General features: G+C 31.8%; 1 protein-coding gene across 2 annotated transcripts; it reads left to right on the top strand.

Annotated features, from left to right (window-relative positions):
• Positions 1-1,851: 1,851 nt before the first annotated feature.
• On the top strand, positions 1,852-20,552 carry LOC134724752 (WD repeat domain phosphoinositide-interacting protein 2-like). Of its 2 annotated transcripts, none has more exons than XM_063587973.1 (11): positions 1,852-2,050; positions 4,267-4,349; positions 5,291-5,457; positions 6,195-6,389; positions 7,022-7,114; positions 7,653-7,723; positions 8,361-8,468; positions 10,393-10,557; positions 12,755-12,862; positions 15,096-15,388; positions 20,134-20,552. In XM_063587973.1, exons 1-11 carry the CDS (start codon positions 1,980-1,982, stop codon positions 20,253-20,255), a joined length of 1,476 nt encoding a protein of 491 aa, XP_063444043.1. In that variant the 5' UTR covers positions 1,852-1,979; the 3' UTR covers positions 20,256-20,552. The 2 variants fall into 2 exon arrangements, with proteins under 2 accessions (XP_063444043.1, XP_063444044.1); XM_063587974.1 differs by having other exon boundaries at positions 15,096-15,244.
• The last annotated feature ends 7,234 nt before the right edge of the window (positions 20,553-27,786 follow it).

Here is a 27,786-nt window from a genome sequence, read left to right on the forward strand (position 1 = left end):
ATATTTTTTTTGTATCAAATGTTGTTTGATTCGAGTCTTTTCTGATTTTAGTCATACATTGTATATTGTAATTCATAACAATACGGGAACAATTCCGCAATAAGTGGTGCACAGTAAGTTTCCATTGGACTTTAAGGACGATATAAATCTCCAAAGTGAACAAAAATGTTAAACAGTAAAAATTCAAGGGAAGTTATAGTATCAAAGCAGGTCCAATTGACATATGTCTTTTGTTTGCTGTTATTAAAACTGATCTTTTATATATATCATCTGCAGTATATTTTCTGGTATATTCATTGTGGTTCTTCACAAAATAAGAATTCATTTAAACCAAAACAAGAAATGTGTATCTGCTATTCCCATTTTTTATAGAAAATATATATATATGTATATTCACATTCTGATTTTAAAAATGCCCATTAAATTAGGTTTGTGGATTTCGTCTTAATAAGAATATGAGACAAAGTGGTATACATAGGTTAGAAAAACTTTGAACAGATTTAAAATCACCAATTTACGCATGCAATTTATCAAGGAGTTCCAACGAATTTTTGACACTCCAAAAGTAATTGATTCCACTATTTTCACAGGTCTTATTTGAACAATTTATTATCGGTTTTTTTATTGTATCAAGTGTACTAGTATGTAGAATAGTAGTGTAGTAGTGGAACAATGGCTTGAAGACGATATAAATCTATGTTTTAATACATGTATAAGGTGTTTTGTGCAGCTTCGAAAGCCAGTAAATAGTTGAAACTTTCGTTGTATCTATTAAGGCAGAGGCAGATACAGCCATTCTCAAAAAAATCTCCCATTTCCAATGCACTGATCGTCCAAAAAATGGGGGTTGGGGGTTTCAACCCCAGGACCCCCCTTCCTGGATCTGCCGCCACTGTTATGCATGTTCGATTTGATTTTAAACTCAGAAGAGGTGTACGTGTCTACTGCATTGGCAGAATTTATATAATAGACTACATATTCAACAGATTTAATATGGCTTTGTAAAATATCAAAACTATTTGAAAATTTTACTTAGCTTTTAAAAAAGAACCTTCTTCAAAATTTGGATACAACTCGATTTTACGTTTTCAAATGATTTCGTCAATAGCATTTTCTCGATTCCTTATTCTCCTCTATTGTTAGGTAAGCGTATTTTGGTACGAGTTCTTGTTGGTTTAAAAAAAAGATTTTTTTCTATTTCGTTATCAAGAATACTTTTATTTCGGGGAGCCGGCACTTCCTATATATGCAAGGTGATAGGACGCGGTGCCGCTGGAATAGGTCACCTTTAATTCAATCTTGTGAATAGGCAGTCGGGGAAACTGAAATATCAGAAATATATGATTATAGGTCAATAAAAGTTCTATAACTTCGTCGTCTGTCATCTTTCTCAATGTTCCCGTCTTTTTTCATCAACCAATTTTTCTCTTTGAACACTTTGGTATTCCACTCTTACATTACAGGCCATTACACACCACAGGAACCCCAAACAATATGGGAAAAGGATACAGTTTTGTCTACGCATGCAATATTGAACAGGTATACATTTTTCAAATCTAAATTATATGAAAAGGTATACATTTTTCAAATCTAAATTATATGAAAAGGTATACATTTTTCAAATCTAAATTATATGAAAAGGGTGGGGTAACAGAACCCCAGCGACACCCCCTTTCAATTAAGTATTGAAGTAGCCCCTCCCTTTAGACTTTTATCAAGGGGGATTTGCACGGTCTTTCTCTGCGGAACCCACCATTTATAAGTGTGTGTTTTAAGGGAAGTTGAAACGGAATATATTCATAGTCGTTACCAGAATATACTTTCATTTCTAAAACCATTTTTTCACAAACCAATCAAAATAGTCGTTACATTTGAGATTCATCACAGACAAAAATAAATAAATATCAAAATATTGCGAACAAAAACAACAAAAGTGGTAAAAACACAGCGACCAGTTCGAATTACTGGTCATATATATAATGAACTTAGCAATAAGATCCGGCGACCATCCATCTGACCTTTTGTTCGTTAATTTTAACCAAGATTGCACGTAAGTATGACTATGATGACAGAACAAAAGCTTGAAATGTCAGCTGATGACACCAGTGTCAAAAATAGCTCATCTCTTTGTGGCGCAAAATTAAATCTTGAGTCAACCATGTGTCTGATGTTACCTTAATTGTTAAAATGAAAAAGCACAAAGTAATTTTCTGGGAAAGCAACAGTTTGGACAATAAAACTACAAAAATGACCAATATTGCTAAAATGGTCAATAATTGCAATATGTCACAGTACATGTATATAATATTGCATGATTTACAGTTACTTTAAAAAACGTTTAAATGGTAATATCTATTGGAAAGAGGTGTCAAAATTGTTTTTTTATAAGACAAACCACCAAGTCTATCTTGGTATCTGTGGAAATTTGACAGTCAGGATTCTACTTCGTCAAAATTATCTCCCATACACCTTATCGCTATTTCCGCTTGACCCGAGAATCTGTTCCGCTTGAACTATTGGCGTCATACAACAATCACTTTTCCATTGTGGCGTCAGATATTTTGAATTATGACGTCAAAATTTTACGGGACCCTGTGTGATGTCCAGTAATGGCGGACAAATAGCGATAAGGTGTATTACACCAGTTCATTTTCACAATCGTAGAAATGAAAGCCATTGTAGGGATGAGGCGCTACCAATTTTGCTCTTGGAAACCGATAAATTTTATCCACATTGCACCATTACGATTCCTTATAATATATTTCAGTTGTAATAGGGCTCTTCACGGTTAGTTCGGCCATATTGGATAGGGGGCAGATTTTCATAATAGAGGTAAAAATGGTGTGAAAAATACTGGAAAACATCATTAAAACAGAGCTGTTGCTTGGAAACACACATAGGAATTCCCACACTTTCATACTATTTCCACCTTCTTCCAAAAAATCTGCCCCCTATCCAATATGGCCGAACTAACCGTGAAGAGCCCTATTTAAAAGACAAATGTATCAACTAGCTAATGGCATCAGTTAATGATCTTGTCTGCATTGATTCAACTTAAAACTATTGTCTGATCGGTTGTCAGGTGGAATTTTTGAAAATTCACAAACATTTAAAAAAATTCTAATTAAATATTTTGTGGAAGGGCAGACTAGATTTTTTTTGTGTATGAAGACTATACACCCTAGTTATCACACACAAAAAAATCAAATTTTTTGAAGATATGCATTTTCATCATCCAACTTGAAAGACTGTCGTCAAGTACTTTCAGTAAAAAAATAGCTATTAGAACACACTTTCTCTGTTTTTGTGACTCATTAGATAGGTATTTCACTTGACCCATATATTTCATCTTTTAAGTACTGTGATTTTTTTTAGTTAAAAAGTCAACCTGTAGCTTTGATATAAAAAAAATGATAGAATCTGAAGCGAGATGATGTATGAAATATTCTTACTTTGTAAGATATCAAGACAAAATATTCAACTCAAACACGCCCTAACATAAAAAGGTGCACTCTATTTTCTCTTTTCGATGCAATTGTTACCCAATTTTTAGAATTTTTTCTTGATCCACATAATGGAAGGGCAGACACGAAAATTACTGAACTACATGTAATAGATTGATATGTTTTCCGTCAGTGGTAATTTTTTCAAGAAAATCGGAGGTTATGCATTTTATTCATCCAACTCGAAAGATACCCATGTCGTCGACTTGATATCTAACTGTTCTGCTTGACTATGTACTAGATAAATTGAAAACTCATGCAAATGGTGTTTTTAAAATAAAACACCTCGTAATTGAGAAGAAAATTGCAATTTTGTTTGTTTCTATTAACTTTTAAAATTTTTGACACTATAGTAAACAATACAGTAAACATGTATCGCCTTCTCTAACAAAGAGCTTGGATTCTTTTGTTCTATTTCAACCTGGTTTCTGACTGATGAGTTATGTATACTGTAAGTCACCGGACAAAAAGTCACTATTTATATTTTCTGATTATTTTCTTTGAATAAGAAAATGATTATTTTTACAAAAACAGTTTTGTATATTTATTTTACTATTGTATATATATAGACCAACTTTGTAAACAAAATTTATCAAAAAAATATTTTTTTGTAATATACAACTATACATGTAAGAAATTCTTCATGGAAAACACTGAAATTCTACAGAAAATTGGGTATCTTTATGTCCAGAACAGAAATGTAAAGGTTTGTAAATTTTGTAGATTTAAAGGCCTGTTTAATATGACTATCCTTGTTTTTCAGGTCTTTGGCAGTTGGAAGTAAATCCTGGTACAGACTTTACTCATTAAATACTGTTGATAAATTAGAACCAATTTATGAAAGTGGTATGTAGCTCTAGTGAAATTCTGAACCTTCTTTAGGGAAGATCTTTCTTAGTACTGATTTATGTTCATTCAGATGAATCAGTGCAGTTTGTCTGACCAAATTGTAAATTATTAAACAAGCATTTCATTTATGTCTGATCAAATTAAAGGCTTAACAATCATTTGATGAATTTCATAAAGTCTAATTACAGAAACAGAAAACAAGAAAACTAATGACATAATTCAAAACAATTTACAATAAAACAAATTTGACAGAAAAGAACAAATAACAAACACTGAACTACAGGCTACTGACTTGAGACAGGCACATAAAGAATGTGGCAGGATTAAACATGTTTGTTTGCTCAACTCCCCCTAGCCTGGGAAAATTGGTTAACAAGACAACATAAGATAAAAGCAAGTAAATGAAGTGTGTTAAAGTATCACTTTTGAAATAGACATTAAACATGGTTCATAAATAATATTTAAATTTACATGTAATTGGATTTTCCATCATAGATATAGACTAAATTTTGTATGTACCACAATCAATAATACCAGGTAATAATTTAATTTCCGATGTAATGCGTTTTCTGATTGGCTGACATTGTTTTGTTTATCAGCTGACCGACATAATTTTGTCATGTGATCATGACATCATCAACTTTTTTTCATAGTTTACTCTGGTTTAAAATGGAATTTAGAATTAATTTAGACTGTTATATATTTTCTGTCTATTCGAAATCACATAAAGGTACACTCTTCAAAATAACAGGTTATTCAGTGTGCACCACATTTTGATGTTATTACTTCATAGAAATATTAAATAACTGATGAAAAATAACCTTTTGTTTCAGAAAGTCATTGTTTGATTGATGATTGCTTTACACTCATGACACTGCTTTGGTACAAAAAGGCTTTATTGCAGCAAGAACTAATTCTTTTTTTTTTTACAATTTCAGAAAGTGAAGATGTGTGTATAGTGGAACGTTTATTTTCCAGTAGTTTAGTCGCCATTGTCAGTATCTCATCGCCTCGTAAACTTAAAGTGTGTCATTTCAAAAAAGGGACAGAAATCTGCAATTACAGTTACTCAAATTCTATATTAGCCGTTAAATTAAATAGACAGGTAATAATAAGTTAACAAGTTAGAATAAGTAAACAGGTAACAATTATATTTTCATGATTTTGGAATCCTCATAATCCAATTCTGATTTCATGCTCTAGACATTGGGAATTTTATATAAGCACTCTGCAATTTTTTGAATATGAAAAAGGATTTATAAATTGTTGAACATCAAACATGTAACAAATACTGATTTTACATCCAACATTAGTTATTTTGACAATTTTATTTGACTTACAGGGATTTGAAATTGAACTAATGACACTATGAGAAAAATACTGGACTTCATTATATATTAAACAATGTAGGCACATAATTTTTTTCATTTAAAGCTTTGTAAAGGAAATAAATTGAGTAACAGAAGTGACAAAATTAATCAACAGATATATTTAATAAAAAATATTTTTATATATCAAAGAAGATGTGGGAATATGGCAATAAGACAGCAACCAAGAACACAATGAAGCCAAAGATGAACAAATCTTATTCTAATACTTTCCAACACTTTAATGTGTATGAGGCTTTACTGTTGTGTTGAGTTTCATCAGCACTGATACACAAATGAAAGCACCACAGATGTAAACTTTACAGCTGTGAGCATCTGTTTTGTCAATAGTAGTCAAATCATTATGCTGGATGAATTGAAATACAATTTTGTAGGTCTGTAAGAATTAAAAATTGATATTTGAAAGAATTAAAGAGATATATAAAGTATAAACATGTTTTTTATATAATTTCAGAGGTTAATAGTATGTCTGGAAGAAAGTTTATATATACACAATATACGAGATATGAAAGTTTTACACACAATACGTGACACACCCCCTAACCCAACAGGGTTGTGTGCACTATCTATAAATAATGATAACTGCTTCCTGGCCTATCCTGGTAGTAACCAGATTGGTGAAGTACAGATATTTGATACTATTAACCTAGTAAGTGAAATACTGGAAAATGTTTAATATGAAAAAGAAGATGTGGTATGATTGCCAATGAGACAAACTGTCCACAATAGACCAAAATGACACAGAAATTAACAACTATAGGTCATCATATGGCCTTCAACAATGAGCAAAACCTATACCGCATAGTCAGCAATGACAATGTAAAACAATTCAAACGAGAAAACTAAGGCCTAATCTCTATAAAAAAATGAACCATAATGTTAATGTCTGCTATATTTTTATTGTGAAAATTGGGATTTGATAGATTTATAAAAAGTAAAAACGCACATAGCAAACTTAGGTGCATGTAGCATTGTCTAAATGCCAAATAATCAATCTCCTATTTTTGTCCATATTTCAACAATCATTAAATACATGTATGCAAAAATTTCTCAATTTACAATATAGAAATTGTCTAAAAAATTTCTTTAAGTCTGCAAACAGCAACCCAACAGTTCAAATATAAACCACAAAAAATTAATTCAATAACAGTATTATAGGCAAGTTACTCTACAATAAATTGCACAGATCCTAAGACAAATTTAATCATGAGTCATTGACAATACATATAAATGAGAAAAGCAACAAACGACAACCATACATTTCATTGTATTTCTTTTTAGCGAGCTGTAACTATGATACCTGCCCATGATAATCCTTTAGCTGCAATAGCATTCAATGCTCAAGGTAACAGAGTGGCAACTGCCTCAGAAAAGGTATTCATATGATTTTAGAAATATGATCAATTTTTTGCTATATTTCGAATTTTGATAAAATTTGTATGTAATAATAAACATTTTCTTAGAAATTTTCCAAAAGATTCTAAGAAGCAAATTAATTTAAATTATAAGTAGATATTTTTTCTGAATTACGATAATTAATTAGTTAGGGAATAAAAGAAATCATACCCTATGCCCCATAGTAAATTCATCTGTCCCATATCAATATTTAGTTACAGAAGTTGACCATGAAGGTGCAATCTCATCCACTTGAAACATTGTGCTAAAATTTATACTGATTAAAGGTTTCACTTACATTTTGCAGTTGACTGAACATAGAATTGTGATAGTAACAAATATTATTTTTAATGTTTTGTCTAGTTATTTATCCAGTTATGGTCAGTGATTTTGCTAAGAGTCAATTAGGATCAGCTGAAAGTGACCATAAAAAAAAAATTGGAATGGATTATTTATTTGTTTAATTTATTTTTGCAAACATTTCCTATATGATTATGATTAAAACTTTGTTTTTTAGGGAACAGTAATAAGAGTGTTTTCAGTTCCTGATGGACAAAAGTTATTTGAATTTAGAAGAGGAGTAAAAAGGTAGATGTTTTAAGAAAAATAAATTTAAATTTCAAATTTTCAACAATGTTCGTTTCATAAATATAATAGTTTCCTCTTGGTTTTTATAAAACAGTTAATTTATTTACTTTTTATGTGAACCAATTTCATGGACACAAGGAAAATGTATTTTCCTAAATATTGGATTTCTTGGTTTTCATAAATTCTTCATAGGGATCTGTAGGAAATTCTGCGTTTCTTTCATGAATTGAATTCAGGTTTCACCTTTTCCCACAAAACTTATGAAAATAAGGACAAATGAAATTATAATGATTCCACAGTACATGTACTTCATTAGAAAGAGAAAGGTAATATAGCATGGAATAATTGAGAGGTAGATGTTTGAAATATAGAGAAAAATAGTTCATACATATTTTACAGCAATGGCAATAATTTTGTGGAATCAATACTTGGGTATGATATCTGTTATAGAAATTATAAGTGTAGAGTTTGTCATTGTGCAAATTATTTCATTTATACTCTGTGTTATTCATTATAATTAAAACTTGATTTGTAATAAACCGCAATCAGAGGTATTTACAAAAGTTAACTAACCTACAACCCTCAATCATTGTACCATCCAATTCTCATTTGTTTTATTTTATTGTTTTATTTTCAGGTGTGCCACTATTTATTCCTTAGCTTTCAGTGTGGATTCCATGTTTTTGGCAGCTTCCAGTAGTACAGAGACGGTCCATGTTTTCAAATTAGAAACCCCTAAAGACAAGTAAGAGTGAACATAATAAACATTCTTAATTTTATTTCCATAACTTTATTTCACAATGTGATAGTCTTGACGTGTTACCAAAGGTCATTAAAAAGCACAAAACAAATTCTATTCTCAAGATTTACAGGTGATTGAGAAAAAAACATTATTAAAAAAGCAGAACATTTAAGGGGGTAGACCTTGGTTCAGGGAGATAACTCTTTAAACCAGTTATGCGTTTGTAAAAGTCAAGTATCATCAATGTATTTTAAGCATTTACCTGAAACAGATTGGAAATAATCTATGTAACCTAGAAGCTTAGAATATGTTTATGAAAATGGTTGACACAAACGTACTGATGATTTTATTTACCTTAATCTAGGTCTATCTCCTTAAATGATGTGTATTCATACCTGCCAACTTTCATGATTTAGGCGTGACTACACGATTTTGACCCTTTGTCACGATTGCACGATCATGTTACTGAAAAACCCTCTAAAACACCATTTGGTGAAAATCTTTATGACAAATATTGTTGTTCCCGATTTTGAACTGTGTCCAATGGAGGACAATCGTGTTCAGCCAATCAAATTGTATGTTTCTCATAATCAAATTATTCAGCCGATCAAAAACGTTTCCTCTCTAGATTATTTTAACATGCTAGATATTGAACTTGTGTTGTATTCCTCTGTTTGTTGGTCAGAATTGTAAAATCGTGAACATGGCAAATGATTTTTCAACTGCAAGGAGGTTCTTACACAGAATAAGAATAAAAGCATGGCTGATTGACAAACTTCAATGATGCAGTACTACCATGAAGATAATAAATAGTAGTTTATTCACTAATTTATTGACATTACCATGATTACACTTGCTGTAACATAATTTTATTTATGTATTCAATTTATTTACCAAATCATTTAAAGTATAATGTACTATTCATTATTTTTCACATGGACCCCCCCCCCCCCCCCACACATCAACATGAGGAATCCCTTAAATGAGGGACTTCCCTTTAGTCAAGGGGCATTTTACTCTTGTAAAAAAAATAAAAATATGTAGATCTATTAATTTAAAAAAGAGAAATTCTGACATTATATTTGGAACAGCTTTTCTAAATGAAGGGTTCAATTATTTTGAATAATAAAGAAGATATAAGGCCAAGAACATATTAAAATTCTTGGACATGTATTGACCATATAATACCAGATAGATCATAAGATGTATAGTTCTTTGGGAAAAGTTTCTTCAAATAATATGAATGTGTGCTCATTTGTACTTAAAAAGTGGTTTTTAATGTCCTAAGTTCCTAACATTAGGGGGTATCCCTAGGTGTTGTTCCCAACCTGATAAAGGTCCTTCTTTGTGTATAATTTTAAATTGGAAAAGTCAACAACTATTTAGTATCCTTAAACATGAAAATAATTCCTGGTCTTACAGCTACATGTTCACATTTTCTGCTGATATAATAACTAGAATCATGCTAACAAACTTAAGAAAAAGGCATGTAAGCTCATCTTACAAATATGACACTTTTTCTAGACCACAAAACAGCACACGCAAAATAGACGTCGCAAAGAATTGTTACCTTTGAAATTGTTGTCGCACGCTAAAACCCCCATGGGCATTTTCAAAAGTTGGCAGGTATGGTGTATTGTGGGTTATAAAAGATCTTTGCTCACATCATTATCAATAGAACTCATCATTCAACAAAAGTTAATAACATATTGCCAGGTTATAATTTGGTAGTTACGTTCTTTCTTATGAAAATGGGTTATCATGGTATCTATTTGTAATATAACAGAATTTCTAAATTGCTTCTTTTTTTTTTTTTAAATCCATTATAGTTTGTAGCTAGCCTAGTTAAAGTAGGAAGTCTTTGATTGGATTTTTGATTCTGTTATTTATTGTTGTGTTATTCACTGTTTATTTCTCTCCTATACAGTAAGACAGAAGAAGCACAAGGTTGGATGGGATACTTTGGTCAAGCCCTGAAGACTTCGGCCAATTATCTACCAACACAGGTCACAGAACTGTTTCATCAAGGAAGAGCTTTTGCTACTGCTAGACTGCCTTCATCTGGGTTAATTAATGTTTGTGCTTTATCTGTGTAAGTTATCAAGAGTAAAAGACAGTAGTTGGAGGTGTTTTGCCTGAAACTTTTAAAACTAAATATGTTTCCATTTCAGATGTTTGAAATTTACCAGAAACCCTCTTAGTACATTGAGTATGAATGCTTTTTAAGTGTTCAGATGAAATACTGTGGATTCTTTTTATTTATTGGATCCTAGTGGTTGTGTTCAATGAAAACAATTTTTTTATAGGCTTTCATATAAAAAAAGAAGATGTGGTATGATTGCTAATGAGACAACTCTCCATAAGAGACCAAAATGACACAGTAATTAACAACTATAGGTCTTCATCAAGGAGCAAAGCCCAACCCTCATAGTCAGCTATAAAAGGCCACGAAATGACAATGTCAAACAATTCAAACGAGAAAACTAACGGTCTAATTTATGTACAAAAAATGAAAGAAAAGCAAATATGTAACACATAAACAAACAACAACCACTGAATTACAGGCTCTTCACGTGGGACAGGCACATACATACAGTACATGTATGTGGCGGGTAAGACATGTTAGCAGGATCCCAACCCTCCCCTATCTTGGGACAGTGGTATAACAATACAACATAAAATTTACTATAAAAGTCAGTTGAAAAAGGCTATACTCATCAGATTGATAAAAATACAAGTGGACATGAGGGTACTTGTACATCCCAAAAACAAAAAAATCACTAGGTACAGATCTGAGAGTATTGCAGTTAACTGACAGCTAGTTCAAAGCCTTTAACAACTTTGGTAAAACCACGAAATTAAATATTGATAATACATCTAAGTGTACCTTAATCCAGTATAATTGGTACTCATGAAAATAAGTGAATCCACAATATATTTTGGATTGAAATATGCCTTAACCAAAATATTTACTGCAAAAGAACATGTTAATTGACACTGTTTATACTATCTTGGTTAATATAGTATTATTATTTATTGAACACAATGATTTAATTGTACTTACTGCCCGAGAAAAATACATCTTGATTCCTAAAACATATTCAAAGAAAATATATATATAAGCAAATTTCACTGGTCAAGTTGATAATTTTCATTACAGTTTACTTGATGAAATAATATTTGAATTGAAGCAAATTGCATTTGATGCCTTCCTGTACATGTAGTATGACAAATTTACAAAAACCCAGTATACTGAAATTTGAAATAATCCTTTTTATTTACCTTATCAGTAAAATGTAATGCAGATCATATCTGATTCAAGAAGTTGAAAAACATTTTTTTTATATGCTTTCATATAAAAAAAAAAAGAAGATGTGATATGATTGCCAATGAACAAGAAGTTGAAGTCCAATCAACCTTAAACTTAGTACACATGGTCCCTATGATATACCATTTCTAATTTAATGCCAAATTAGAGTTTTGACCCAAATTTCATGGTTTACTGAACATAGAAAATGATAGTGCAGGAGGGGAATCTGTGTTCTATCAATACATTCTTGTTTATGATATCTATAATACTAAAATAACGAGGTCCAATTTGTCATCCGTCATTGGGTAAAAACAAAAAATCAAAGAACTCAACTTTATATATAGCTAATTTAGGACAATGGTGTAGATTAAAAATTACACCACTCCAGACCCTTTTGTTTTCCACATAATTAATATTGCCAATAATTAACGAGTTCTGGATCGAATCTGATACCGAAACCAATAGAATATTCACCTGTTACCTATTGCTATTACCTTATCTGTATGTTACGCATCTGACAGACGCACCACCAAACAGTGGATTTCGCTACATGTATACACGGGCCATAATCACAGGGTTGACACTACTAAATTCAATCATTGTCAAATTGTTCCCTATTGTAGTATTTTAATCAGTAAGACTTTCTAAGATAACAATATGATTACTTAAAATCTGAACTTGATTAAAAAATACTCCATTCCAGAACCTTTTGTTTTCCAAATAATTAATATTACCAATAATTGATAAGTTCCAGGTCGAAGGGTTCAAACAGAAAGATTTAAAAGCAGAGAAAACTGTGTATCTTGTAATCGGAAGATGACAATACCAATACTAAAATAAGGCTTACCGGGTATGCATAGTTATATACTTTAATTCAGTCACGGACACGCAATATCACGGGTGTGTTCTAGTAATTATATATTATTTCAAAAATGATGATGTGACTGGTGACTTGATTGAATTCTGGTCTATATTACAGGATACAGAAGATACCTAGATTGTTAGTGGCATCTCAAGATGGATATTTATATATATTTAACCTTGACCCTACAGATAGCAATGAGTGTGTTCTAGTCAGACAACACAGGTTAGTATATCTATATATATTTAACCTTGACCCTACAGATAGCAATGAGTGTGTTCTAGTCAGACAACACAGGTTAGTATATCTATATATATTTAACCTTGACCCTACAGATAGCAATGAGTGTGTTCTAGTCAGACAACACAGGTTAGTATATCTATATATATTTAACCTTGACCCTACAGATAGCAATGAGTGTGTTCTAGTCAGACAACACAGGTTAGTATATCTATATATATTTAACCTTGACCCTACAGATAGCAATGAGTGTGTTCTAGTCAGACAACTCAGGTTAGTATATCTATATATATTTAACCTTGACCCTACAGATAGCAATGAGTGTGTTCTAGTCAGACAACACAGGTTAGTATATCTATATATATTTTACCTTGACCCTACAGATAGCAATGAGTGTGTTCTAGTCAGACAACACAGGTTAGTATATCTATATATATTTAACCTTGACCCTACAGATAGCAATGAGTGTGTTCTAGTCAGACAACACAGGTTAGTATATCTATATATATTTTACCTTGACCCTACAGATAGCAATGAGTGTGTTCTAGTCAGACAACACAGGTTAGTATATCTATATATATTTAACCTTGACCCTACAGATAGCAATGAGTGTGTTCTAGTCAGACAACACAGGTTAGTAATGAGATCTCTACAACGTATTTCTTTAATTATGCCCTGCTGTTATGGAGGGATTATTATTATCCGATATTAAGTTTTACCCTTGTCCATTTGTTCCTACTTACAAAAGTTTGTTTCCATTCTCTAACTTTAGTTTGCCTCAACCAAATATTATGAAACTTATACTCAATGCTTGGTAATCGAGTCATCTTCCATTTTTTATTTAAGATTTGTAAAGTTTTGTCATTCTTTCTGTTTATCTTCTTTATTTGACAAACTGAATTCATTATTATTCTTGAGATACCAATTTTCGTGTGAATTTCCTTGGTTCAAGGTGAACATAAATTCACATGAACAACAAATTACAAATATTGTATAGGAATGTATGCAAAGTTTTGTAAAAGCAAGAAATCAAATTTCCATGTCAAAATACATTTTCCCCTTCATCCACAAAAACTGGTCTCTATGAAAACAAATAATTCCACCGAACTATAGATATTTACTGTTTATTCTAAACATTTGACTTAATGTGATCTCTAAAAGTTTATTTTGTATTTATGACATACTCTATCCTAACACTTTTCGATTCTTATATTGAGTGTTAGTTATGATAAATTAATGTAAATTGACTGGAAGAAAAAAAGGAGATATATTTTTTGTTTGTTAAAACAAAATACTAAAACTAAACACATATTTATAAATGTACTTGAACATTATTTAAGTAGTAGAGTATTATGTATATTTGTTATGAATATTTCAGGTTAGATGTCCTACCTGGGGACAGCCATATAACTGAGGTTACGTCCTATGACAAACCATTAACTCAACAGTTCAGAGGATAATATATTTGATGTTAATATTTCAGGTTAGATGGCCTAACTGGGGACAGCCTTGTAACTAAGGTTACACCCTATGACAAACCATAAACTCAACAGTTCAGTGGTTAATAGATTTGATGTTAATCTTTCAGGCTAGATGACCTAACTGGGGATAGCCATGTAACTGAGGTTACGCCCTATGACAAACCATTAACTCAACAGTTCAGTGGTTAATAGATTTGATGTTAATCTTTCAGGTTAGATGGCCTAACTGGGGACAGCCATATAACTGAAGTTACGCCCTATGATAAACCATTAACTCAACAGTTCAGTGGTTAATATATTTGATGTTAATCTTTCAGGTTAGATGGCCTAACTGGGGACAGTCATGTAACTGAGGTTACACCCTATGACAACCATTAACTCAACAGTTCAGTGGTTAAATTATATTTGATGTTAATCTTTCAGGTTAGATGGCCTAACTGGGGACAGCCATGTAACTGCGGTTACACCCTATGACAACCATTAACTCAACAGTTCAGTGGTTAATGTATTTGATGTTAATCTTTCAGGTTAGATGGCCTAACTGGGGACAGCCATGTAACTGAAGTTACGCCCTATGATAAAACATTAACTCAACAGATCAGTGGTTAATATATTTGATGTTAATCTTTCAGGTTAGATGGCCTAACTGGGGACAGCCATGTAACTGAAGTTACGCCCTATGATAAACCATTAACTCAACAGATCAGTGGTTAATATATTTGATGTTAATCTTTCAGGTTAGATGGCCTAACTGGGGACAGTCATGTAACTGAAGTTACGCCCTATGATAAACCATTAACTCACCAACAGTCAACCACAAGTTATGCTTCAACGGTGAAGAAACCTGAAGCCACAGTAGGTGCAGGAACAAACATGGCTCCTCCAGGTAAGCAGAGAGAGGACTCTGTCAACCTTATAGGCACGAGTTACGCCGAGATGCTCAGGAGGAAAGGTGGGCCACAGGGTGCTATGCTAGATTGTGAACCTAGGGCAACCGTTGAACAAATTGATGAAATTTTATCAGGCCCAGGTAACGTAAGCTTCTCCTACGAAATGGAACTTGTTCAACCCATAGGCAGACTTTATGTTTCTAACACGATTTTTATTTGACCTCTTCACATCAATCTTTGTCTTACTAACATTCTGAAAAAGGGATGGCAATGCATGATCTGTTTGGTATTGTGGTAAAGAAACATAGATTCATTGCTTCACATGTTTTTTATTTGCTATTGTTTAAATGTCTGCATTTTTAGACATAGAATTCAGATTATTTTTAGATAGAGACTTATAAGCTAGTATTGCTTTTCTTAGGTTTGCACTTCTGTTAAGCAAGCATGAGTCATTTTGAAAAAAAGATGGTTCATTCAGTGGCATTATTCATGATAATCATTTCACATGGTCAAACTCTTTGTTTGTAATGATTTCTCTTATTATGATAAAGGATCTATTTATTAAGACTTATAAGTATAAGTCATGTTTATGTTTTTAAATTGGTTGCTATACACTCAAATATAAGGCACTTATTTTTAGTTTGATTGGTCGTTAGTTTATTGCAACATTATTTATAGTTTTGCATTGTTTCTGCCAGGTTATATGTTGTATCAAAGTTGAAAATATACTTAGGAGCCAGCTGAAACCTGTTTCACGGTTCAGGATTTTCTTACTGTGTTTAAGGCCAATTGATGGCCTTGGGCTGTTTTCTGATCTTTGTTAAGGTTGTTGTCTCTTTGACACATTCCCAGCTTCCAGTCTATTTATTCTACTTGTATATGTTTAATACAAGTTTTCTTTGTAAAAAATACTAAAGGCCACGTTGGTGACCTTCTGCTGTTGTTTTTTTATTTGGTCGGGTTGTTGTCTCTTTGACACATTCCCCATTTCCATTCTCAATTTTATTGTTCCAATATGAAGGTTATCTTGTATTATAAATTGGACTATGTATAATGAAAGGGAAGTCAGTGAGTCAGTCTTTCTGTCCATTCAGTCATTGGTTCAATTGTCCTTTTGCCCTGCGTTAATATCCACAAATGCAACTGAACCACTTGACAGGATTTTGTTGAAATTTCATAGAATATCTGGGTTTGCATTTTGATGACATGGCCATAGACTTTGTCAAATCTCAAGGCTAAACGTTTGCATCTGCTTCCTCCCCTAAACCCATCATCACAATTTAACAAAACCAAAAACTCAGATCCTTTACCGTATAATGGTATGATGCACTACCTAATTTTAAACCGAAATCCCCTTCGCAATTTATGGGGTAGAGATATCATTTTATGGGCTTTGCTCACAGTACCTCAATTTTTCCAGGTAAGTATGCATAGATCAGTTAATATGTGAATACTCAGTTTCTGTCTTCATGGCTCTCTGGTATGGAATCAGAACATACAAGCTTAAGGCAACATTCAATGATATAGATATGGAAGAACATCAGACAGGAGAAAAGTACCAAAAAATTCCATTAAAAACCTTAACGGGATTGAGGGTTAAAATGGGAAAAAATATTTCATATATAACTTTTGTTTCAATTGATATAGTATTTTATTTCTTGAGTAAATAACACATTTAATAAGTAGCTTTTTAAAGGAGAATTTCATTGTGGATATTTGATATCATGGTTGCATAACTCTGCTCATGAGGACTCGCCAAAAAATAGTTGTACTATTTTGATTGATTTATTGCTGTTTGCTTAACGCAACCTTAGCACTCAAAGGTTCACTGTGGGAACTAAGTCAAATATTTTAACAGTTTTGTTCTATTTTGAACATTTAAATCTGTTGTTCATCTTTTTTTCACCAAATCAGCGAAAATTTTTCGATGATTTATATGGAATTTCCACATGTACTTTCTGTAATTTTAGCATATTTAATGCTGTCATATTTGTTTGTTTTACTATCTGCTTATTCATCATTTCCATTTATTTTAATCAACCAAAATTTAACTTGAAAAATGTTTATATAAAAAACTTGTTCCCTTCTGTTGCATTTGTTAAGAACTATTTTTGAGACAATATGGCAACAAAAATCCTTGAAAATTAGATTCATTATTTCTAACATTATCATTTATATTGATAAAAATTAATTTGTATGTTGTTTTTTATCAGACTCAATTGCAAAGATACTAGGTAAATTTTGAAAATTATAATGCATGCAAATGATTAACAGAAAAGAAAAATGTGCTATAAATAGATTAATAAATTTTGTAATATATCGTCGATTCACCACAATTGTCATTTTACACATTTCAGCATGTGTTTTTTGGTTCAGCTTTAAATAATAGTACAGTTTATTTGTAAGAACAATCATGAAAAATCAATGCTAGTTTTTATGTTAATGTCATGTTTAATTTAAATCATGCATGTTATTTTACTGTTTTGCATAAACAACATGCATAATTATATGTATTTAATTTGCTTGAAACTCTATAAATTTTCTAATTGTGATTTGTACTCGAGGGAAAAATATCAATCAAAACCATGTTTTTGATGGCAGTTTTTATGGTAAATCAATCCCTACACCGCAACTCCAGCCTTTCACAATCATATAGAAGAAGGAAACACAGAATATATATAGGGTTTCTTTACAAATTCAATATTTATTTGGAAAATAAAGAAAAGACTTTTAGAGGAGTCCTTCTATTTAATGTACATAAAATCTTAAAGTATAAAAACTCAATTAAAAAAAATAGAAGAATTATTATTTTAAACTAATAAGGTTTGTTTTTGCTTGATATAATTAATGTATTAATCATCATAAAAGATAAAAAGGGGTTTATATGTAAAATCAGTTTGCTGTATAAAACAAAATCTTTCTTTTTCAAAATTATTTCTGTCTTTAACCAAATGTAAAAATATATATATGCACATGTGTATATTCAGTTTTTATTCTAAAACCATAAATATTTCCTTTATACAATCTAATTGAAATCTATATACAGTAACTTGTAATAGTATAGTCAGTCAATACATGTATCTTGAATATCTTATATAAATATTTACACTACTGTGGATTCATTTATATTCGTGGGTATCAATTTTCGTTGATTTCTGAAAACTTGCATATTCGTGGATATTTGATTTCGTGGTTTTGCCAATCTCTGTATACAAAGTATATTGAAAATATTGTATTCTTGGAACAATTGAATTTGTGGTTTACCTGTACCCACGAAAACCATGAAAATTGGTATCCAACGAATAATAATGAATCCACAGTATATCTAATGTCCATCTGGTCATTTCCACCCATCCACGGTTGGGTAGACACAGTGTGGGTAAATCTTCTAGAATGTTGTCTCGGCCTATCCTACAGATTGAACAAGACAATTTCTTTTCATTCATCATAAAAAACAACTGTATATTAATGAAATTAACTTGAGCTTTTAAATTGAATATTTAAAAACTAATTATATATCATAAGATTTGAGTTTGCCCAATAGGGAGGATTATTATCAGCCCTGTGGCAGGTGAAAAAAGCAAAATGTACATGAATTGTGGTATAAGTAATATGGTTAAAAAATAGTTATTGATTCAAAAGCCTGTCATGCTAGACAATTCATCTTTGACCTATGATGTTTTAGTTATTAGATTAAATGTAGTTGTATCTGTAAATAGCATTTAGTAAATTTGTTTTACAAAATAGTAAATATGTACAGTATATATTGAACATGTATGTAAGTTGCCAAGTTTTTCTATACTTAAATTGGCATTGCATTCATTATATCTTAACAATCTTGTAAGTTGTACATTCATTAGTTCTTCAATAAATTTTGTCCAGATTTTATTCAGGATCTCTTGATAGAATTAATTGTAAGTTTGGCAGCAGCTTGATAAGTTAAAATATTACTTTTTGGATCAGTCTGACACCTACTTCAAGTTTTTTGATTCTGTGAATGATGAATTAAGAGTGACTAATTTTTTTTTCTCTTCTAGATATTAACTGAGTTATTAATGATCTCCCTGGATTTTTAATGAAGATATATTGAATATCTCTTCCTAGAAGCTTTAATGAGAATACATGAACCAAGTTTCAAAACATTATCATCTGTAGTATGAAAGTACAGAATAAGGCCCAGTGTTTATAATTATGTTGACCCACAGAGTGCTTCTATAATTACTTTTGGTTTTGAAGATAAAATACATAAAATTGGGAAATGATATAAAGAAAAATGAAAAACTGTGTGTTAAAATATGAATTTAAAAAAGAATAATTAAACCCCTAAAAATACGGCATAAAAAATGACCTTGAAAATCACACCCCCTTTTTTTTGGACGATCAATGCATTTGAATGGGGACATGTGGCTGGAACCCCCCTTTTAAAATGGCTGGATCTGCCCCTGTCCATCCCCTAGGTCATCCAGACTCAATGTACTGCCTTCAACATGGAGCCTTGGATCACACCAAACATCAAGATATAAAGGGCCTTAAAATGACTAGTGTAAACATGGTCTTCTCAGCATTAATCATTAATTGTTCCTGTTTTTAGATTTTGCATAAAGAATGGGAGACATATCCATATATCTTCAAGCTTCGTATATTCTCTCTTTAGAAAGAATGAAAGAAAGAATATCCTAGAAAATTATTATAAAAATTATAAGAGACTATGATTGACCACACTAGCCCTTCTAAAAAAAAACAATTAAAACAACATATAGGTCCGATCACCTGACTTGATTAGACACAATTTAGTGGTGTTCAACCATCCTACCATGAAAACAAATTTCTAGTACAGTCACAACTTCTCTATGACATTGTTAATTGTAGTTATTGTTATTTTAAGATTCAGAACCATACCAGGAAATGGACCAGGGTGCAACAGGAGGGGAGGATCTAAAAGGACTTGGACAATTACGATTGGACGATGACAATGAATTTCCACCAATGACCCATAAAAATGATTGAATATTTAATATTATATTTTAATATTTTATATTCAAATGAAATTTGTATTGCCAATATTATAAATGTTTCTACCAAAAGTGATAGCTTTGTATTGAACTTAAAGTGGCTTAATAAGTTCTTTTTTTTCACAATGTGGAGCATTTTATTTATCTCATTAATTATGACCAATGAAAATTAATGTACTATTTTGTTTTAACCAATGAGATTTGCTGACCTTTCTGCAAAACGGAACCAGTATGATGCAAAGATTGCTTTTATGAATGAACTGTCTAATAAATTATAATATATATAAAGAAATACTTGTTTATCAGTTTGATGTGTATAAATGTGATTGGATATGGGGGTTTACATCAGTGAGGCTGCATCCCAAAATAGGGCAAATAAAAAGCCTATTAAAAAGGACATTATTAATTTATTACCTTAGAAGCAGTATATTTTTATGGTTTTTTTTTTGTTGATTCATAACTTTTAAATGTTCTTTAGAAACTACAGTATTATAAATCAATATTGCTCTGGTGAATCATTGAATTTGTAAAAATTATTGTTATTTTCACATTCAAGGGGACTTCAGAGTTTGTGTAGGTAGCTTTTTCCTTTTATATGTCACTGTATACTCTTTTAGCTTGTTCTGATAAGACCACAACCATTTTTGTTTGTAATTGTATATGGTATCACATGGTCTTTGTTGTCGTCGTCTGAAGACATTTGGTTTTTGCACAATAACTTAAGTATACATAAATAGAAATCTATGAAATTTAAACACAAGATTTATGACTACAAAGGAAGGTTAAGACTGATTTTGGGAGTTTTGTTCTCAACAGTTAAGGAATTAGGGGCCAAAAAAGGGCACAAATAAGCATTTTCTTGGTTTTTGAACAATAGCTTTAGTATACATTAATGGAAATCTATCAAATTCAAACACAAGGTCTATAACCACAAAAGGAAGGTTGGGATTGATTTTGGGAGTTTTGGTCCAAACTGTTCAGGAATAAGAAGCCAAAAGGGTCCAAAATTAAATTTTATTTGATTTCATCGAAAATTGAGTTATTGGGGTTCTTTGATATGCCAAATCTAACCATGTATTTAGATTTTAATTTTGGGTCCTGTTTTCAAATTGGTCTTCATTTAGGTCCAAAATTAAACTTAGTTTGATTTTTAAAAATCTTTGCGGTTGTATATTAATATCACATTGTCGTCCTCCAAAGCTTTGTCCGAGGACAGATGGTTTCAGGATAATAAGTTAAGTTTAAGTTAATAGAAATCAATAAAATTTAATCACAAGGTTTATAACCACTAAAGAAAGCTTGAGACACATTTTGGGATTTTTGGTCTCAATGGTTTAGGAATAAAGGGCCACAAAGGGGATTAAATAAGCAATTTTATTGGTTTTGGCACAATAGATATAGTATAAGTTAATAGAAGTTTATGAAATTTACACATAAGGTTCATAGATATAGGAAGATGTGGTGTGAGTGCCAATGAGACAATCCAAATAACGATTTATAAAAGTAAACCATTATATGTTAATGTACAGCCTTCAACACGAAGGCTTGGCTCACACCGAAAAGCAAGCTATAATGGGCCTAAAATCATAACCACAAAAGGAAGGTTAAGATTGATTTTTGGGGTTTTGATCCCAACAATTTGGGAATTAGGGGCCAAAAAGGGGCTTCAATAAGCATTTGATTATGGCTTTTGTTCAATAACTATAGTTTAAGTAAATAGAAATCTATGAAATTTAAACACAAGGTTCATGACCTACAAAAGTTGAAGTTAGGGAGCATTTTGCGATCACATTTTAGGACATTGGTTGACGGTGTTAGCTTCAGCAATACTGTAATAGATATGACAGTGAATACGGAGTTAACCACTGGATTAAAACATTGCCATTACATGTCTGCTTGTTCTGATGGTTCATTTTGGATAGGTGATGGTTTGTCTAAGCTTTTACACAAAGTGAAGTTAGAGAATAGTATCACAACAGTACGTACAAAAACGAATGAACTAAGAGGTATAGCGGTATCACATAATAATGATCTACTGATTGCAGATGCACATCAAATCTAAAATTCGTCGATGGAAAAACTGGGAAAGTCAGTGATTCAAAGTATAAAGTTGAACCAATAGCGGTGATATCTGTCCATACAACCTATGATAACAAGTTGCAATGAGTCATGGTAATGCATTCCCTGTGACGGGAAGAAGAGTGGTTATTGTTATGGACCAGGAGGGGAATCATCTAACCATGTATGAACAAGATAAACGCAGACACACTTTATTTTCATACCCTAAAAGTATAACAACCACAAGTAATGGGACAATCGTTGTTGGAGATAGGATCTCAAGTGATAAGATGGGTAAAGTGTTGGTATTAGGTAATGATGGAGATATTTTAAATTCATATAATGGATTTCAAGACATTTACCAGAAGAATATGTCATTGCGAATTGCCAGTATAGCAACAACACCATCAGACAACATTGTTGTTATTGATTTAAACCATCACCTCCATATTCTTGACAGATCTGCTAATCCTAAGCTATACTTTGATATCAGAGATATCGGGATCAAGTATTCATACTGCCTTGTTTTCACCAGTTCAACAACATTCTACCTCGGATGTTCACCACCGACTAATAGTACAACAAATTCCAAAGTCTATGAGATTCAGTGTTCAGGATTTTGATTATAAAAAAACACTAATTTATAATGACAGTATGCAGTTTGGTATGTATGATATTCTCAGCATTAACCATTATAGTCCAACGGATATAAGAATAATTGATCACTTTATGGTAAAAACAAATAAAATTGAGATTTGGAACCACGAAAAAAATCTAAAATGACCGCCAAATTAAAGATGGACGACATAAGGTACAGGGATTACAACATCAAACATTTGATAAAGTCTACCAATATGCAATAGTTCTGTAGAAATCACAAATCTAATGAAATGCATATAAGGCATGTCAATAATATTATATTAATAATTACCGTTTTTTAGATTTTACTTGACTATCATGATATTTTCAAGCTAAACTTGCCACCTTTGATGGAAAATAAAAAGAATATCCTGAAAAAAGTGTATAATAAAAATAGTGTTGTCGAATCGTTTATTTTCGCCTAACCGGTTACTCGAATAATCGTTCGACCGATTAACCGGTTGTTTAAGTTTGTGTTTGAAAGCTTTATCAATAGTACCCTACACATAGATATAAGATGTGATATGAGTGTCAATGTAGCAACCCAAGTCATAGCTTTACGCTATTAGAAGTTTGTCCTTTGGCATTATAAGGCTTTCTGTGAGGAATCCTAGCGAAGTTTGACTTTTAATAATCAAATACAATGTATCAACTATTATAGCGTCTACCAATTTCAGATTGAAAAAAAAAATCTTGATCTCGTAAAATTTAATATGTCTAAAACCGATTATTTTTTCCTTTTCTCTTGTTGTGTCCGAAAATTATATGGAGTGTTTCAATTTAAAATGATTAAGCTAATTACTCGTACTCTCAAGTATACATTTTAAATTACATTTACATTGGTTTGCATTTCACAATTGTTGAGTTAGCATTTCGTGTAAAGTATGACAAAGCCTTGCTCGACGGAGGTTGCACATTTAAATGTAGGTCTACATAGTATTAGATCAAAAACGAAATAATGAGGTAAATCGAAAAATTTAATCGTATTACTGATTTAAACTTACTGTTAGAAAAACGTGTTTACTTATTATGTTTCTTTAATATCTTAAACCAAGCTGAGACACAAACTAACAACAACAAACAAACAACAAACCCATATTTTACAGTTCTAATTAGTTTTATTTTTTTGGAGTAACAATAGCAATCAATATATATAAACAATTGATCTGTTTAATTAATTACCACGACGACAACATTTTAATGATTTCAATATAAATCTAAATCATATCTATCAAATTTGAAAAGGGCCGGTTAACCGTTGATAGCACTAAAGGAAAATGATCAGAGTCTTTGTATGGCTAACAGATATTAACCTGTTAACCGTTGATAACACTAAATGAAAATGACCAGTCTTTGTATGGCTAACAGATTGACCACACAAGCCTCATTAAAAAAAAAACCAACAAAACAATATATTATTCAGATTAGCTTGCTTGATTTGAACACAACATTTTGGTATTGCCAAATATTATATAAAAACTTTAGATAAAGGAAATGATCAGAAACAAATACAAATCTACGAAGAAGTAAAAGTTTGTCGATATAGTTATTAGACTACCACTCTTCATTGGTTTTTCTAAGTTTTATTTCGATTTATGAGTTTGACTGTCCCTCTGGTATCTTTCGCCCCTCTTTTATAGGAGTGATTTTTGTCATGCATATTATTCTCGTCTACAATTAGCTGAATAATATGATCACATACCTAGGTGAGTGACACGTGCCTTTTAGAGCCTCTAAATAAAGGTAACAGTAGTATACCGTAGTTTAAAAATCGATAGAGTGAAAAGAAATCCGGAATACAAATCAAAACCGAGGAAAACACATCAACTATAAGAGGAAAACAAAGAAACAACAGAAATACCGAAGTGCAACTAAAACCAAATAAAATAAAGACCGCCAACGTACATAAAACAAAATATTTGATAACAAGTGCCATATTCCTGACTTGATGCATGCCATTTAAAGAAAACAAATGGTAGGTTGAACCTGGTTTAATGGGATGCAAAACTTTCAACTTTATGACAATGTTGAAAAATATCGCTAAAACACCACTTGACAGAAATACAGCACAAACCCACACAAGAACATTTATGACAGAGAAACGCACAAACAAATAATATGATAGTCGACACAACACGCAAACCGCAGAACAAGAATAGACATATTCCATCAACGACAGACACCACAGTATATCAAATATAGACAACAGTAGTATACCGCTGTTCAAAAGTCATAAATCGATCGAAAGAAAACAAATCCGGGTTTCAAACGAAAACCGAGGGAAACACACCAACCAGTAGATGAAAACAACGAAACAACAGAACATTGCAGTGACGTGCTTACTTATCTAACATGCAATCTCGAATTTATAGTTATTTTCTCAATATTCGTCCAAACAGTTTTCATGACAATGATGATATTGAAATGTTATTTTATAATTATTTGGACTAAAAACGATAAGACATAACAGATTATCCAACTGCAACACGAAATTAAATCTACGAATGTTGGATGTACAAAACACTGACACACGCCGCACAGCAATCCAAATTCCGATTCAGTATATAACATGTCAGAAATGCTAGTAGTCCTTTGTTAATATATGGATCATTGCCATTTTGCTTGGTTTCTTTAAAATTTTGTACTTATTCTGACATCGGACTCATACTTCTTTTAACTGAGTTTTATTGTGCATACTGTGGATTCATTTATTTTCGTGGGTACCAATTTTCGTGGATTAGGGAAAACTTGCATGTTCGTGGTTATTTAATTTCGTGGTTTTGATGCAGTCTACATACAAGCCTATAGTAAATTTGTCATTCGTGGAACATTTAATTTCGTGGTTCACCTGTAACCACGAAATCCACGAAAATTGGTATCCAACGAAAATCCACAGTATTGCTATGTGTTTCTTTATTCTACATCGGCTTGAGGTATATGGGGAATGTTGAGATCTGACAAAACATGTTCAACCCCGACGCAGTGTTGCGCTTGTTCTAACTCAGGAGCCTCTGGCCTTTGTTAGTCTTTGATGGGTTTTTTTAATTCTAGTTCATTTACATGGTTTGAAGTTTAGTATGACGTTCATTTTCACAGAACTAGTACCGTTTTTATTTAGGGGCCAGCTTTGGGCGCGGTATTTTCTCGATGTGTTGAAGACCATAGTGGTGATCTTCGGCTGATATCTGTTCTTTGAATGGGTTATGGTCTCTTTGACATATTTCCCATTTCCATTCTCAATGTTATATTCGGGAATATGACAATGATGGTACTGAAAGGCAATTTTATAATTATTTGAACAACAACCGATACGCCATAACACATTATGAAACCGAAACAATAACAATCTAGTACATGTATATTATTCCCACCACCCTACCCTTCAAAGTGGTGTGGGGTGATATAAATATATAATGTCTGTCTTTTTTATTATCCCTCCGGTCTTGTAAGCAAACTCACATTATGAACCAATTTTATATCAGCAATGTCCTGGAATAGTTCTGAAATATTGCTAATCAACTATTTTTATAGTAGTTATGCCACTTGGGAAGGCGGTGGATGCCTGCCTTTGAGCCCCTTTGATCGGTACAATACTCGCCTGATGTTTAAAATGTATATCAAAGGTGTTTGTCAATAATGTCTCCGATGATTCGTAAATCAATGCTAGTCCATGGTTTTTAAAGGATTTATGTTCCTGTGAAATGTCTTTCTAAAGCTTACATTTCTTGTTGGTATTTTAAGAGTTTTTATGAGACATTGAGACACTGTTTTCGATAGAAGACATAAATGTCTCATGAAATCCTATACTGTCGGCTGTGAAATCATTGAACCGTAACATGTTGCCATATTCCTTTCTGTGTTTTACAATTCGGTGCCTCATCTTGACACTGATTTGTATACATGGTCGGTTTTAGGTTTGTAAATAGCATCTGCAACATTTGATAAAACAAAGATACAGGTTACGCTTAAAAAATCACTTTCGTGAGTGTTATAATTTCTTTTATTATATTTTTAAGATCTAAAATATGTAGATAATGAAAATGCTCAAAGACAAAGACAACGGCAAAACAATTGTCCTATCTCGATGACAAATATATTGATGTCCCCGCAGATAAAGCACCACACAACATTGTTCTTGTGTGTATATCTCATTACATAAACTGCTTGATGAATGAATTAAGTATTGACACTTCATTTGGAAACTCATCATATATATCTCGACGACACTTACCAAAGAGGAAACCCTGGCTGATCATAGGTCTTTTCAATTTCCCTTGGAATTTTAAACAAAGATGAAGAACTAGATTTTTCATCAATGTATTGGATACATAAACTGCATACATGTCCTTACAAACAACGGAATGATGCTGGGTCTTCTAATTGCCTACTAAACCCTTTTTTAAATTATTAACATCTATTTTATGAGCAATCAAAGCCGGACTACAATTTTATTGTGAAACTGCCTATTCTAGAGGTGGTGTGAATCAAATGTGGATACTCAAAAAATTCAAAGTTCATACAAACTAATTAAGACTCTTTCATCTTGCAATAGTTTGACTTTTCTACACTTTGCACAAGTATTCCCCATTCCAAACAAAAAGACAAATTGAAAGAGTTGGTATTGCTTGTTTCATAAAAACAGAATGGTCAACGTAGATACAAGTATCATGTCTAAGAGAGGGAATAAATATAAATTTATTTTGTCGTTCAAAGCATTTGCCAAAAAAAAAGTAACTTCACATGGGGAATGGTGATTTACAGGGTTAAAAAATCTAAGTATGTTAGTACTAATTTCAGGCACAGACCGAGATTTTGAATTATCCAGAATT

Source organism: Mytilus trossulus, chromosome 7, assembly GCF_036588685.1.
Source record: "Mytilus trossulus isolate FHL-02 chromosome 7, PNRI_Mtr1.1.1.hap1, whole genome shotgun sequence".
Taxonomy (NCBI): domain Eukaryota; kingdom Metazoa; phylum Mollusca; class Bivalvia; order Mytilida; family Mytilidae; genus Mytilus; species Mytilus trossulus.